Here is a 12,843-nt window from a genome sequence, read left to right as displayed (position 1 = left end):
AAGCCACCCGGCTCTACGAGCCGGATGGTTTGGGTAGTGGTGATTTGCTATAGTAAAGGAAATTGATTGGTCCACAAATGTATGCATAAGAAAATGAACCAATCAATTTCTTTATGTTTATTGTTATGCACTTATGCAAAAGTGTGTGCTCCCCGCTTAAGTATAGACTGCGCGTTCCCTATCTTTCCTTTGTTTAGGTAGCGTGAAACCTAGAAAGAGAAAGCCTCTGCTCCCAAACTCTTTCTCTTTGTCTAAAAGACGCGTGGTGCGTGGTGAGAGAAAAAAGTCTTCGCTGATTCGTGGTATGTCGCAGCTATATTAAATTTCTTCCCCATTATATTGATAGACAGAGACACATAGCCTGTGAAAGCATGTTGTTTCCTTCTAAAGTTTGTACATCGATATAGTCAAACGCGCAGTCTATACTTACTATGTCTATGGTTTCCGCCCTAGGGAAAAAGTTACATCGACTCCCTGATAGAAAATTAATTATTATAAAATAAACTATTGTGTCTAAACGTTAAAAACATTATAGATGCGTTTCCCAAATGATTTCACGTTGATTAAAATAAAAAATTTTTTTTTTTAAATTATGACTGCTATATGCTCAATTAACTTTCGTTTATTATAAATAATTTATTATTTCCCAAACTAAGAGAATATATTCCTAAATTTGCCCAAGTGATTCCCAAACGATTGCAATAATAAAAAATAAGAAATATTAAATTTGTCTGCTAAATATACGGAGGTGATTTCACGTTGATTAAAATAAAAAAATTTTTTTTAAATTATGTCCGCTAACTATACGTTCAATTAATTTTTATTTATTATAAACTAATTATTATCTCCTAAACTATGAGAATATATTCTTAAATTTGCCCAAACGATTTCCAAACGATTGCAATAATAAAAAATAAAAAATACCAAATTTATCTGCTAAGTATACGGAGGTTGCATATATGCATCACTGACAGTGAAGAGGTTAAGATGATCTTGGATATAAGAATCTTTTTTGGACCACATGATCGATGATTGTTGTCGATCGTCGTGTTTCATCATCTGTTCCTCGGAATTTTGTCGAGTCGTGCGAATGAATCATGACATCAATCGTTATACCGGCTGCAATGCGATTTAGTCGCCTGACAATTGATAATTTATATCAAATAAATAAGAGTGGTTTACACAGGTATTGTTATTTTTTTTGTTGACATGAATTGCAACTGAATACTCATTGCGGAATCGCACATGTTGAGGTTAACTATTATAGATACTCTGCTACGTATTATTTATTCTCTATTGCATTTTTTAATAATATATGCAATATAATTCTCATCAATTATTACTAAACAATACTTAATTTATTTAATTTTCTTGAAATATCTAGCAGTTTTGAATACACTTCTCTTATTTTGGTGTAATCATCATAGTTCAACAGAAGCTAAAAATTTTAAAGCTTTTTATTATTTAATAATTCAATAAAATGAAAAATATATTCACTATTTCTTTTATAATATCTAAATATTTTTAGGTAAAATAAATATAGACAATTTGTTTTTGACCAGTTACATTATATTTTGAAACATGTATACTTGATTTTGAACAGAATAAAAATTTCTAAATCTTTTTGGTAAATAAATATCTGTATTGTGTTTTAAAAAATTGATTAAATAATTATTTGCAGTAATTTTTTACTGTATAGTTATATTAAATTATGTTACAAAATTATTGAATTTTATTTTGTTATATGGATTAAACGTAAAATTATAGGTTGCCACAAATATCTTCCACATTTTCTTGGCAAAGACAATATTATGGTACAATAACGGAAGAGAAAAAATCAGATGCTGCTAATATACCTCCAGAACAAGAAGCTACAGAAAAAATTAAAACAGAACTTGAACTCATCAATAAAGAGCTTGCTGAACTTAAAGAATCTAAAGATGCTCTTGAAGATAAATATAAGAGGGCATTGGCTGAAGGAGAAAATATCCGAGTTAGACTTACCAAACAAATTAATGACGCCAAGCTTTTCGGTATCCAAAATTTCTGTAAAGATCTTTTAGATGTAGCAGATATATTGGGAAAAGCTACCGAGAGTGTACCAAAGGCTGAAATAACAGAGAAGAATCCACATTTAAAAAGTTTATATGAAGGACTGATCATGACAGAAGCCCAACTACATAAAGTAAGATGCTTCAGCAACATGTTTTTCAATACAAGTATATATAATAACTACATATGTTGTCTTATTTGTTAATATCATTAATCTTTTATTCTATTTTAGGTTTTCAAGAAACATGGCCTAATTTCAATAAATCCAATAAACGAAAAATTTAATCCTAATGAACATGAAGCATTATTTCAACAAGTAAGATTTATAGAATGTCGATAAAATAATTATATAATACATTTTAGAATAATGGAAAAAAATTTCAGGAAGTTGAAGGCAAAGAGCCTGGAACAATCGTAGTTGTATCAAAAATAGGATACAAATTGCACGAAAGAATAGTAAGACCAGCATTAGTAGGTGTCGCTAAAGGATAACTTTACTCTAATGGTAGATAAAATATTCATTTTCTATGCTTCACGAATTTTTAAAGTACATAAAGCCCAATATAAAATGTTGGTGTAAATTGTATAATTTTCTTTTTTTTTTACATTTATTTAAGCTATAAAATAGAAGGCAATATTATGTTAATATTCTACACACTGTACAAGGAGTAGCAAAGAAAATATATGTTATCTTTACATGAATCTTTACATTCTTGCTATGTTGTAATATATCCATATATAAAGAAATTCTTTTTTAAGAACATTATTTTACATTATTCTTTTTGTCAATTGCACATGTAATTAAATGCTAGAGAATAATGATAAATATTATGCAAATTTTATATGATAAAAGTAATGATGTATATATTCATTCATTTATATCTTGATATAAAATACTGATATCGCAAAAATATAAGTTATAAATATATAATTATAATATAGTGTTTGAAACACTAAGAGTTAATATCAGATTTCATTTTATCTCGATTCAGTGATTATCTTATATGATCGCCCATTAATAGCAAATTATAGACATTTTTGTATGGTTATAAATAGTATATTTTAACATCTCTCGAATACTTTATACAAATCAGGCAAACTAGCTATTTGTAATATTGTTGAATCGTGAGCGAAATGTTTTGGTGGAAGTAAACTCTCTTTAATCGCTGAATATAAAACATGTTCAGTTATATATTTCCAATTGTGTGCCTCAGGCTTTGGATTTATGTAGCTGTAAAATTTTGCTGTTTCACGACAGATATTCTGAAAACATATTTGTTCCTTTCTCCAATCAACTTCAATAGCTAGTCGCATTATATATAATGGAATTTCTGCTTCATATGGAAAATATTTATCTGAAATAAAAATAGCATATACAATTTATTTCTCTGGGATTATATATATGTGTATATATACACACACACACATATATATATATATATATATATATATATATATATATATATATAAAATGTTACCTGATATTAACACTTTACCGACCGGCCGTCGATTATTCGACGTTTGTTGGAACTGCTACCGGTCGGTAAAGTGTTAATTATAAAAATAAATTGGAAAAAAGACAAATTGTAATTAATTACCCGATACATACCTAATAATACAGGCAACGATCTTAAATTTCCCACTTTATCCAAAACAATTGAAAAATATTCGTTCATCATGTCTGCTTTTTCCAAAAGCAATTCCTTTATCCTTGCTGCCAATTCATCTTTTGGCCCATCCTCTTCTGTCCACCCAGTTTCTCCCGAATCTAAAGCAATCATTGCTAAATCAAATAGCGATAGCCTTTCCTAAAATTTATATAAACTTGATGTTAGTTATAAAACAAATTTTTATTTTACTTCATCTAAAATACACACTGAGAATTTGATGACACCAAAATTTGCAAAATCATAAAGCATGATTTGATAAAAAAGCTCCTCCCTAAAACATAAATACATATATAGATATCTCAAAGTTAATTTTAAATAAACTTATATATAATTTCTTAAATATCATATGTATATCATATGTATATATTGTATATTAATGTGAAATAATTATTTTACGTTAATTTTCTTGTATTGCATATATACAAATTCACTCCACTTTGTATCAAAGCCGAAGTTTGATCAATGCAGCCAACAAATGTCAAATTGGCGAGAATATTTTTTAATCCTTCGTGACATTTGTCTTCAACTTCCTTGCGTAATTTTAAAATACTAGTCAATTTTACCTCATGTCTAAAATTATTTACAGAATATGACTTAAACTGTAATGCACATTTTGGAGATTTATCAACAGAAGTCTCCTCAATTGATAATACACTTCCAGACTGATTTGTATTAGACATTGAATCTTGATTTTCTTTCTTATTATCATCATTTTGTAATGTATTTTGTTCTTCATCTTCTTCTAAATTTTTTTTTCTATCATCGATAATATCCTTATTACCGAAGCATTGATACACTTGCTTACGAGCTTTATCAGCTATAATATCTCTAGAATTATCTTCCATAGATTCATCCATTGTTTCGGCTAAATCGTTTAAAAATTCTGTAATATTGTACATAGTATTTCCTGAACGAATATTGTCCGACTTGTCTCTTTGTCTGGATGTACTTGGATTACAAGTGTTTTGCGATTCTGATGAGGTTGTAGTTCTAATATCTGAGACATCACTCCAATGTGTTGAACTACTAATTGGAGTCTTTTCATTATGAATCTCTTTTCTATACAATGATATAGAATTATGTTCTGTAATATTTAAATTCGAATCTTTCTCTTGACATTCATCATCAACAAATGGATTTTCCATAGTAATATGAGTTATATTCTTCTCTAAAAGAATTTCAGTATTGAGAGATTTAGATTCTACATTACGAGTGGATTTTTCTATGAGAATATTGTTATCATGTTTGACAGGACTATGTATGGTGAAATTAAATTTATCCAATTTTTGATCGGACGAATCTGTTCTAATCATTTCTCTAGCATGGACTTTTTTCGATTTATCTGGATTTTCTTTGCTATATTCTGGCAAAACTTCTTCTAGGACTTCTTTGGTAATGTCTACTTTTGGTAATCTGGCTTGCAAATAAAATGTTCTAGATGCACTGTTACCAGCCAATCTTTCATCTAAAGCAAATTTCATTTTTTCGATTATTGCATCTTCATGAAGAAACTTAACTTCGTGTTTTGTTGGATGTACATTAACATCAATATTTTGCGGATTGATATCCAAAGATATATAACACCATGGATAGGCTTTTTTCGGCAGATACACGGAATATATTTCCTCTAACATTTTACGAATGGCTGGAATATTAAACATAAAAATTTTACATAAATGTTAGAAAAAATATTGATACAAGATTAGACTTACAAGAAGAATCAACCAATCGATTGTTGATAAATAGGAGCATCATCATTCGTTTATTTGTGTAATTTGGATTTGTCACTAAACCTTGCATCTTGAACTTATAAGCATTGTCATCTAACTCAACCTCTAATAATTCACGAGCAACTGGATTGCCATACAATATTCTTATGTTACTCTGTTTTGTTGAATTATGTGGTGTTCGAACCTGAGAATATAATAGAACAATTATATTTAAATAGTTCAGAATATTCTATTAAAATATCTTTTTTGAACATATATATATTTTCAGATATACATATAAATGAGTTTTTTTTAAATCTCACCTGTGCACTTGACTCGCCATGTTTTTTTAATGTAAATCCTATTGTTGGATTATGCACAGCATATTTCATGACTATTTCTGTAATCTTATTCAATTCTTCTGATGAATTTGACAAAGCTTTCCTTCGAGTTGCCACATTATAAAACAGATTTTCTATTGTTATAATAGTTCCTTGATTTCCAGCACAAGGTGCTGGAGGAGCTTTTAGCTTGCTATTAATATATGATGCTCTGTAATATTGTGCAGCAAATATAATTTATATTTCAAGATGTCTATATATAAAGAAAACTACTTTTTTCTGTAATACAATTTTAATCAAATTAAAATTTTTATACTTGTAGGCACATTTTTCATCTGCTGTTTTTGTCGTGATAGTAAGAAGAGCTATATGGCTGATACTAGCCAGAGCTTCTCCTCGAAATCCAAATGTTGTAAGTGCACTGAGGTCTTCAAATTTTTGTAACTTGCTTGTTGTGAATCTTTCGCATACAATGTCCATGTCTTCCTTTCGAATACCTGTACCATTATCTTGTATCTAAAAGTAAATTGAAATTATTTTATACAAATATTCTGACACAAATTATATATTCTGTTAAATACCTGCAATAGTTTTAAGCCTCCTTCCTTTGTGGTAATTTGTACATTTGTTGCTTTGGCATCTAAACTGTGACAAAAGCAAATATTTGATAAATATAGTAACGAAAAATACGTAAACCGCAACTTGTACTAACCTATTCTCTATTAATTCTTTTAATGCGTTTGCCGGCCTTTGTATTATCTCTCCAGCTGCGATTTTATTTATCACGATTTCATCTAATTTTTTAATTTTTGCTGACGTACACATGTTGCTCAAGATTGCTTGATTGTTTGATAGATTTTTAATTATCTATAAAGCGGCAAACATTTCCTTCTTTTAGTATTATTAGTACGTCATGAACGTATCACGAACATATCAAATATATTTCAAAAATATAAATTGATTTCATATATAAATTGATAATCGATTAAATGAGTAATTGTGTGAAAAGTTATATTTAATGAATTTTTTAAAGAATCTTATGCTTTTATACAATAAGAAGCTCATATTAGTATATTTGGCGCCAATATTTGAATTACGGATTTCTTCTCTATGGATTTCAATATTTGAATTACGGATTTCTTCTTCTTCCTTTTCCTTGCGAGACTTCTTCTTTGTGAATCTAAAGCGAGGAGCACACACTTTTACATAAGCGTATAACAATAAGCATAAGGAAATTGATTGGTTCATTTCCTTATGCATATATTTGTGGACCAATCAATTTCTTTATGTTTATGAATATGCTCTTATGCAAAAGTGTGTGCTCTCCGTTTAAAGCGGGGAGCACACACTTTTGCATAAGCGCATAACAATAAGCATAAGGAAATTGATCGGTTCATTTTCTTATGCATACATTTGTGGACCAATCAATTTCTTTATGTTTATGGTTATGCGCTTATGCAAAAGTGTGTGCTCCCCGCTTTATGCTTATAGTTATGCGCTTATGCAAAAGTGGGTGCTCCCCGCTTTAAACGGGGAACACACTTTGCATAAGCGTATAACAATAGCATAAGGAAATTGATCGGTTCATTTTCTTATGCATACATTTGTGGACCAATCAATTTCTTTATGTTTATGGTTATGCGCTTATGCAAAGTGTGTGCTCCCCGCTTTATGCTTATAGTTATGCGCTTATGCAAAAGTGGGTGCTCCCCGTTTTAAGCGAGGAGCACACACTTTACATAAGCGTATAACAATAAGCATAAGGAAATTGATTGGTTCATTTCCTTATGCATATATTTGTGGACCAATCAATTTCTTTATGTTTATGGTTATGCGCTTATGCAAAGTGTGTGCTCCCCGCTTAAAACGGGAGCACCCACTTTGCATAAGCGCATAACATAAAGCAGGAGCACACACTTTGCATAAGCGCATAACCATAAACATAAAGAAATTGATTGGTCCACAAATGTATGCATAAGAAAATGAACCGATCAATTTCCTTATGCTTATTGTTATGCGCTTATGCAAAAGTGTGTGCTCCCTCTTAATACTTAGCTTTTAAGATTTTAATATTTAATCACACAGACAAATATATATAAAAATGATTCACTCTTAAATTGAGGAGTAAATGCGTCGTACTTTATGGAATCATAAAACGTATATAATAATAATTTGTTGAAAATATTTATAATTATTTTATCCAAAACATCACATACAAAACTTTTAATACTATATTCAATACAATTTAACTTTATAAATAATTAAAATTATATTAATTAAAACAGGTTATTATATAATGCGCGAATGTTTCCATAAAGAAATGATCTTAATAAAATTAATATGCTTTATTGTAGTATCGATCAAGCGACCATAAATATAAATTTAAGAGGCTTATATTCTATGGAATCATAAATTATATACATTTCATATAATATATATAAGTTATCTAAAATATCTATTTTTTAGAATGCCATAACTTTATATAAATTGCCAACTTATTATCAGAACTGAAATAAATAGAACAAATGATTCCATAAATTAATAAACATAAATATTAACCATATTATTAAGGATTTTATATTATAAAATATTAAAACGGGAGCACACACTTTTGCATAAGCGCATAACTATAAGCATAAGGAATTTGATTGGTTCATTTTCTTATGCATATATTTGTGGACCAATCAATTTCTTTATGTTTATGATTATGCGCTTATGCAAAGTGTGTGCTCCTCGCTTAACTAAGCTGAAAAGAATGCGCATAAGAGACCTCATATCAGTGAAACCTGATATTGCGAGCGATAAGTCGAACGGACACGCGACGGCTATGACTACGAGCGCCGAAACTCAATAGTCAGATAAACATATCGATCGACAATTCTCAGAAGAATTGTTGTTAAAAATCTTTCTTCTCAGAAGTCCTTCACTGAATCATTCTAAGAACATCCCAGAGCACGACGCGTGTGCTGCGCACGGCCCGAAGACCCTTTGTTTCGACAGTATATAAGCCGGCGATTTCAAACCTTTGCAGCAGTAAAATCGGAGCAGTCAGTTCAAACATTACATTCAGATCATTCAGCATTGCATTACATTCAGTTCGGGCAGTCAATTCGGAGCATTCAATTAAGAAGTCTTCTAACATTCAGATCATTCACTTTTGCAAGCATTCAAGCACTTATTCTTAGTTAACATTATTCATTACTATTACTATTTCATTACTATTTCGTACAAGTATTCGCTCCGTATTATTCGTTCATTGTTCGCGTACTATTCACTATTCCATTTCGATTAATATAATTGTCGATTCAGTATTAAGTTGTGTAAAACTAAGGAAATAATAAAAACTTTGTGCATACATCTGTGTACTTTTATCCGGCCTACTTCATCCACGACCGAGGTCTTAAAGGACGAGAGAAGGGCTTAACAGAGTACGACCAGAACTTGAACAGAAGGAAGGATTTTCCTGCCACATCACGGTAAGTACTTACAATTACTATAAATCCCCATCTTTCCATAAATATTAGAAACTTTATTTGAATTGACTGGCAACCCCTAATATCATTTAATTACCTTTTCATCCTCTAAATAATAAGAAATCCTCTGTCAAGCATTAGCATGTGGCTGACAGTTTCCAGTCAGTCAACTTTAATCTATTATCCTACTATTATTTAAAACACACCCATAATATCAATACTAAGTAAGATAAATTCCATGCAAAATATACTACTGTTGTCATTTGAACCCGACTTAATCTTGCAACACTTTGCTCTTTTTCCCAAAAATCCATCGTTGCCGAGCGCTTATGGTGCCCCTGGCGACTCCCTCCGTTTTTCCTAAATTTTGACCTCGTTGCCGAGCGCTTATGGTGCCCCTGGCGACTCCCTCCTTTCTTCCTAAATTCTGAATATAATCCTTAAACCTCGTTGCCGAGCGGTTATGGTGCCCTGGCGGCGTTTCCTATCAATTTAAAAATCTCCCACAAGAAATGACAACAGGAGATTAAATCGAAATCAAATTTATTATCTAATTTTCTGAACACAACCCAATCCTTGAACCTAGTTGACGAGCGCTAATTACGGTGCCCTGGCGACATTTGACCTCTTTTCCTTCTCTTCCTATCAGAAATTTAGAGTCATAATATAATCAAGTATTGATATTAAATAAAAGACTTTATTTCTTAGACAATTCTCATAATAAATTAATTCGATCTAACTAACTCTCTATTATTTAGTGTCCACAATTTATTAACTATCCTTAATTTCTATTATAATGTTCCTTTTCAAATCTTAATTCTCTAACTCTTACGGTTTCTAATTAATATATCTATATATCTTAAGTAACAAGCCCCTTGCATATGGTGAACCCGCAATACAAGCGGACTTGCCGCTAAAACGCAACCATAATCGATATCTTTCTTTTATTATAATATGTAAGGGGGGAGCACACACTTTTGCATAAGCGCATAACCATAAACATAAAGAAATTGATTGGTCCACAAATGTATGCATAAGAAAATGAACCAATCAATTTCCTTATGCTTATGGTTATGCGCTTATGCTAAAATATGTGCTCCCGCTTAAAAGTCTATTCTTTAAACCTGATTAACCTTCGAATTACACATACCTAGTTGCGTCCATATCCCTAAAATACCTAGTTAACTTCCTAGTAACCAAATAGTTCCGCGCCTACATCATTCCCCTAGATCCACTAGATTAGTCCTAGCTCTCGGCGTCCCTGGGGTATAGCCGGTGGAAGCAGGTTGCCCTATAAAAGTAGAGAGCAATCTTTTTCTCACTAACTGAGGTATAGAGAGAGAAAGAGCGTCGCTGAGACGTAACAATATATATATATATATATATATATATATATATATATATATATATATATTAATTAGAAACCGTAAGAGTTAGAGAATTAAGATTTGAAAAGGAACATTATAATAGAAATTAAGGGTAGTTAATTAATTGTGGACACTAATTAACAGAGAGTTAGTTAGATTGAATTAATTTATTATGAGAATTGTTTAAGGAATAAAGCCTTTTATTTAATATCAATACTTGATTATATTATGACTCTAAATTTCTGATAGAAAGAGAAGGTTTAGAAAAGAGGTCGAATGTCGCCAGGAGCACAGTAATAAGCGCTCGGCAACTAGGTTCAAAGATTGGGTTGTGTTCAGAAAATTAGATAATAAATTTGATTTCAATTTAATCTCCTGTTGTCATTTCTTGTGGGAGGTTTTTTTAAATCGATAGGAAACGCCGCCAGGGCACCTTGATCAGCGCTCGGCAACTAGGTTTAAGGGTTATATCAAGAATTGAAAAAGAAAGGAGAAGGTCGCCAGGGCACCATAAGCGCTCGGCAACGATGGATTTTCGGGAAAAAGAGTAAAATGTTGCAAGATTAAGTCAGGTTCAAATGACAACAGTAGTGTATATTTTGCATGGAATTTATAAATCTTACTTAGTATTGATATTATGGGGGTGTTTTAAATAATAGTAGGATAATAGATTAAAGTTGGCTGACTGGAAACTGTCAGCAACTTGCTAATGCTTGACGGGGGATTTCTTATTATTTAGAGGATGAAAAGGTAATTGAATGATATTAGGGGTTGTCAGTCAATTCAAATAAAGTTTCTAATATTTATGGAAAGATGGTATTTATAGTAATTGTAAGTACTTACCGTGATGTGGCAGAAAAATCTTTCCTTCTGTTCAAGTTCTGGTCGTACTTTGTTAAGCCCTTCTCTCGTCCTTTAAGACCTCGGTCGTGGATGAAGTAGGCCGGATAAAAGTACACAGATGTATGCACAAAGTTCTTTATTATTTCTTTAATTTTACACAACTTAACACTGAATCGACAATTATATTAATCGAAATGGAATAGTGAATAGTACGCGAACAATGAAAGAATAATACGGAGCAAATACTTGTACGAAATAGTAAGGAAATAGTAATGAATAATGTTAGCTAAGAATAAATGATTCGAATGCTTGAAGATCTCTTAATTGACTGACCGAACTGAATGTAATGCTATAACTGAATGATCTGAACGTAATGCTCTGAATTGACTGTTCCGATTTGACTGCCCGATTTGACTGCAATGAACGTAATGCTCTGAATTGACTGCCCCGATTTGACTGCCCGATTTGACTGCAATGAACGTAATGCTCTGAATTGACTGCCCCGATTTGACTGCTCGATTTGACTGCCCCGAAGGTTCGAAATCGCCGGCTTATATACTGTCGAGACAAAGGGTCTTCGGGCCGTGCGCAGCACACGCGTCGCGCTCTGGAAGATTCTTAGAATGATTCAGTGAAGGACTTCTGAGAAGAAAGATTTTTAACAACAATTCTTCTGAGAATTGTCGATCGATATATTTATCTGACTATTGAGTTTCAGCGCTCGTGGTCGTAGACGTCGCATGTCCGTTCGACTTATCGCTCGCAATATCAGGTTTCACTAACATGAGGCCTCTTATGCGCATTCTCTTCTTAAGCTTAGTTAATATTTTATAATATAAAATCCTTAATAATATGGTTAATATTTATGCTTATTAATTTATGGAATCATTTGTTCTATTTATTTCAGTTCTGATAGTTGGCAATTTAAATAAAGTTATGGCATTCTATAGTTTATTAAAAATATAGATATTTTAGATAACTTATATGTATTATATGTAATATATATATAATTTATGATTCCATAGAATATAAGCCTCTTAAATTTATATTTATGGTCGCTTGATCGATACTACAATAAAGCATATTAATTTTATTAAAATCATTTCTTTATGGAAGCATTTGCGCATTATATAATAACCTGTTTTAATTAATATGATTTTAATTATTTATAAAGTATAATTGTATTGGATATAGTATTGAAAGTTTTATATGTGATGTTTTGGATAAAATAATTATAAATATTCAACAAATTATAGTCAACAAATTATTATTATATACGTTTTATGATTCCATAAAGTACGGCGCATTTACTCCTCAATTTAAAAGTGAGTAATTATTATATATATATTTGTCTGTATGATTAAATATTAAAATCTTAAAAGTTAGAT

General features: G+C 30.9%; 2 protein-coding genes across 8 annotated transcripts; one reads left to right on the top strand and one right to left on the bottom strand.

Annotated features, from left to right (window-relative positions):
• The first annotated feature begins 212 nt into the window (after nucleotides 1–212).
• Nucleotides 213–2,754, top strand: LOC126854594 (grpE protein homolog, mitochondrial). The gene is made up of 5 exons (XM_050601517.1): nucleotides 213–302; nucleotides 942–1,186; nucleotides 1,768–2,185; nucleotides 2,285–2,368; nucleotides 2,437–2,754. The coding sequence occupies exons 2-5, from the start codon at nucleotides 1,098–1,100 to the stop codon at nucleotides 2,542–2,544; spliced, it is 699 nt and encodes a 232-aa protein (XP_050457474.1). The 5' UTR covers nucleotides 213–302; nucleotides 942–1,097; the 3' UTR covers nucleotides 2,545–2,754.
• Nucleotides 2,755–2,904: 150 nt separating this feature from the next.
• LOC126854436 (DNA mismatch repair protein Mlh1) lies at nucleotides 2,905–7,069 on the bottom strand. Of its 7 annotated transcripts, none has more exons than XM_050601196.1 (10): nucleotides 6,870–7,069; nucleotides 6,485–6,639; nucleotides 6,354–6,417; nucleotides 6,089–6,288; nucleotides 5,755–5,983; nucleotides 5,435–5,636; nucleotides 4,119–5,367; nucleotides 3,930–3,993; nucleotides 3,662–3,860; nucleotides 2,905–3,407 (listed from the first exon to the last, which is right to left on the bottom strand). In XM_050601196.1, the coding sequence occupies exons 2-10, from the start codon at nucleotides 6,595–6,597 to the stop codon at nucleotides 3,115–3,117; spliced, it is 2,613 nt and encodes an 870-aa protein (XP_050457153.1). In that variant the 5' UTR covers nucleotides 6,598–6,639; nucleotides 6,870–7,069; the 3' UTR covers nucleotides 2,905–3,114. The 7 variants fall into 7 exon arrangements, 6 of the variants coding, with proteins under 6 accessions (XP_050457153.1, XP_050457144.1, XP_050457133.1 ...); XM_050601187.1 differs by having other exon boundaries at nucleotides 6,906–7,069; XM_050601176.1 differs by having other exon boundaries at nucleotides 6,824–6,902.
• Nucleotides 7,070–12,843: the final 5,774 nt, after the last annotated feature.

This window comes from Cataglyphis hispanica, chromosome 1 (assembly GCF_021464435.1).
Source record: "Cataglyphis hispanica isolate Lineage 1 chromosome 1, ULB_Chis1_1.0, whole genome shotgun sequence".
Classification (NCBI taxonomy): domain Eukaryota; kingdom Metazoa; phylum Arthropoda; class Insecta; order Hymenoptera; family Formicidae; genus Cataglyphis; species Cataglyphis hispanica.
This window is presented reverse-complemented; position numbering and strand designations above follow the sequence as displayed.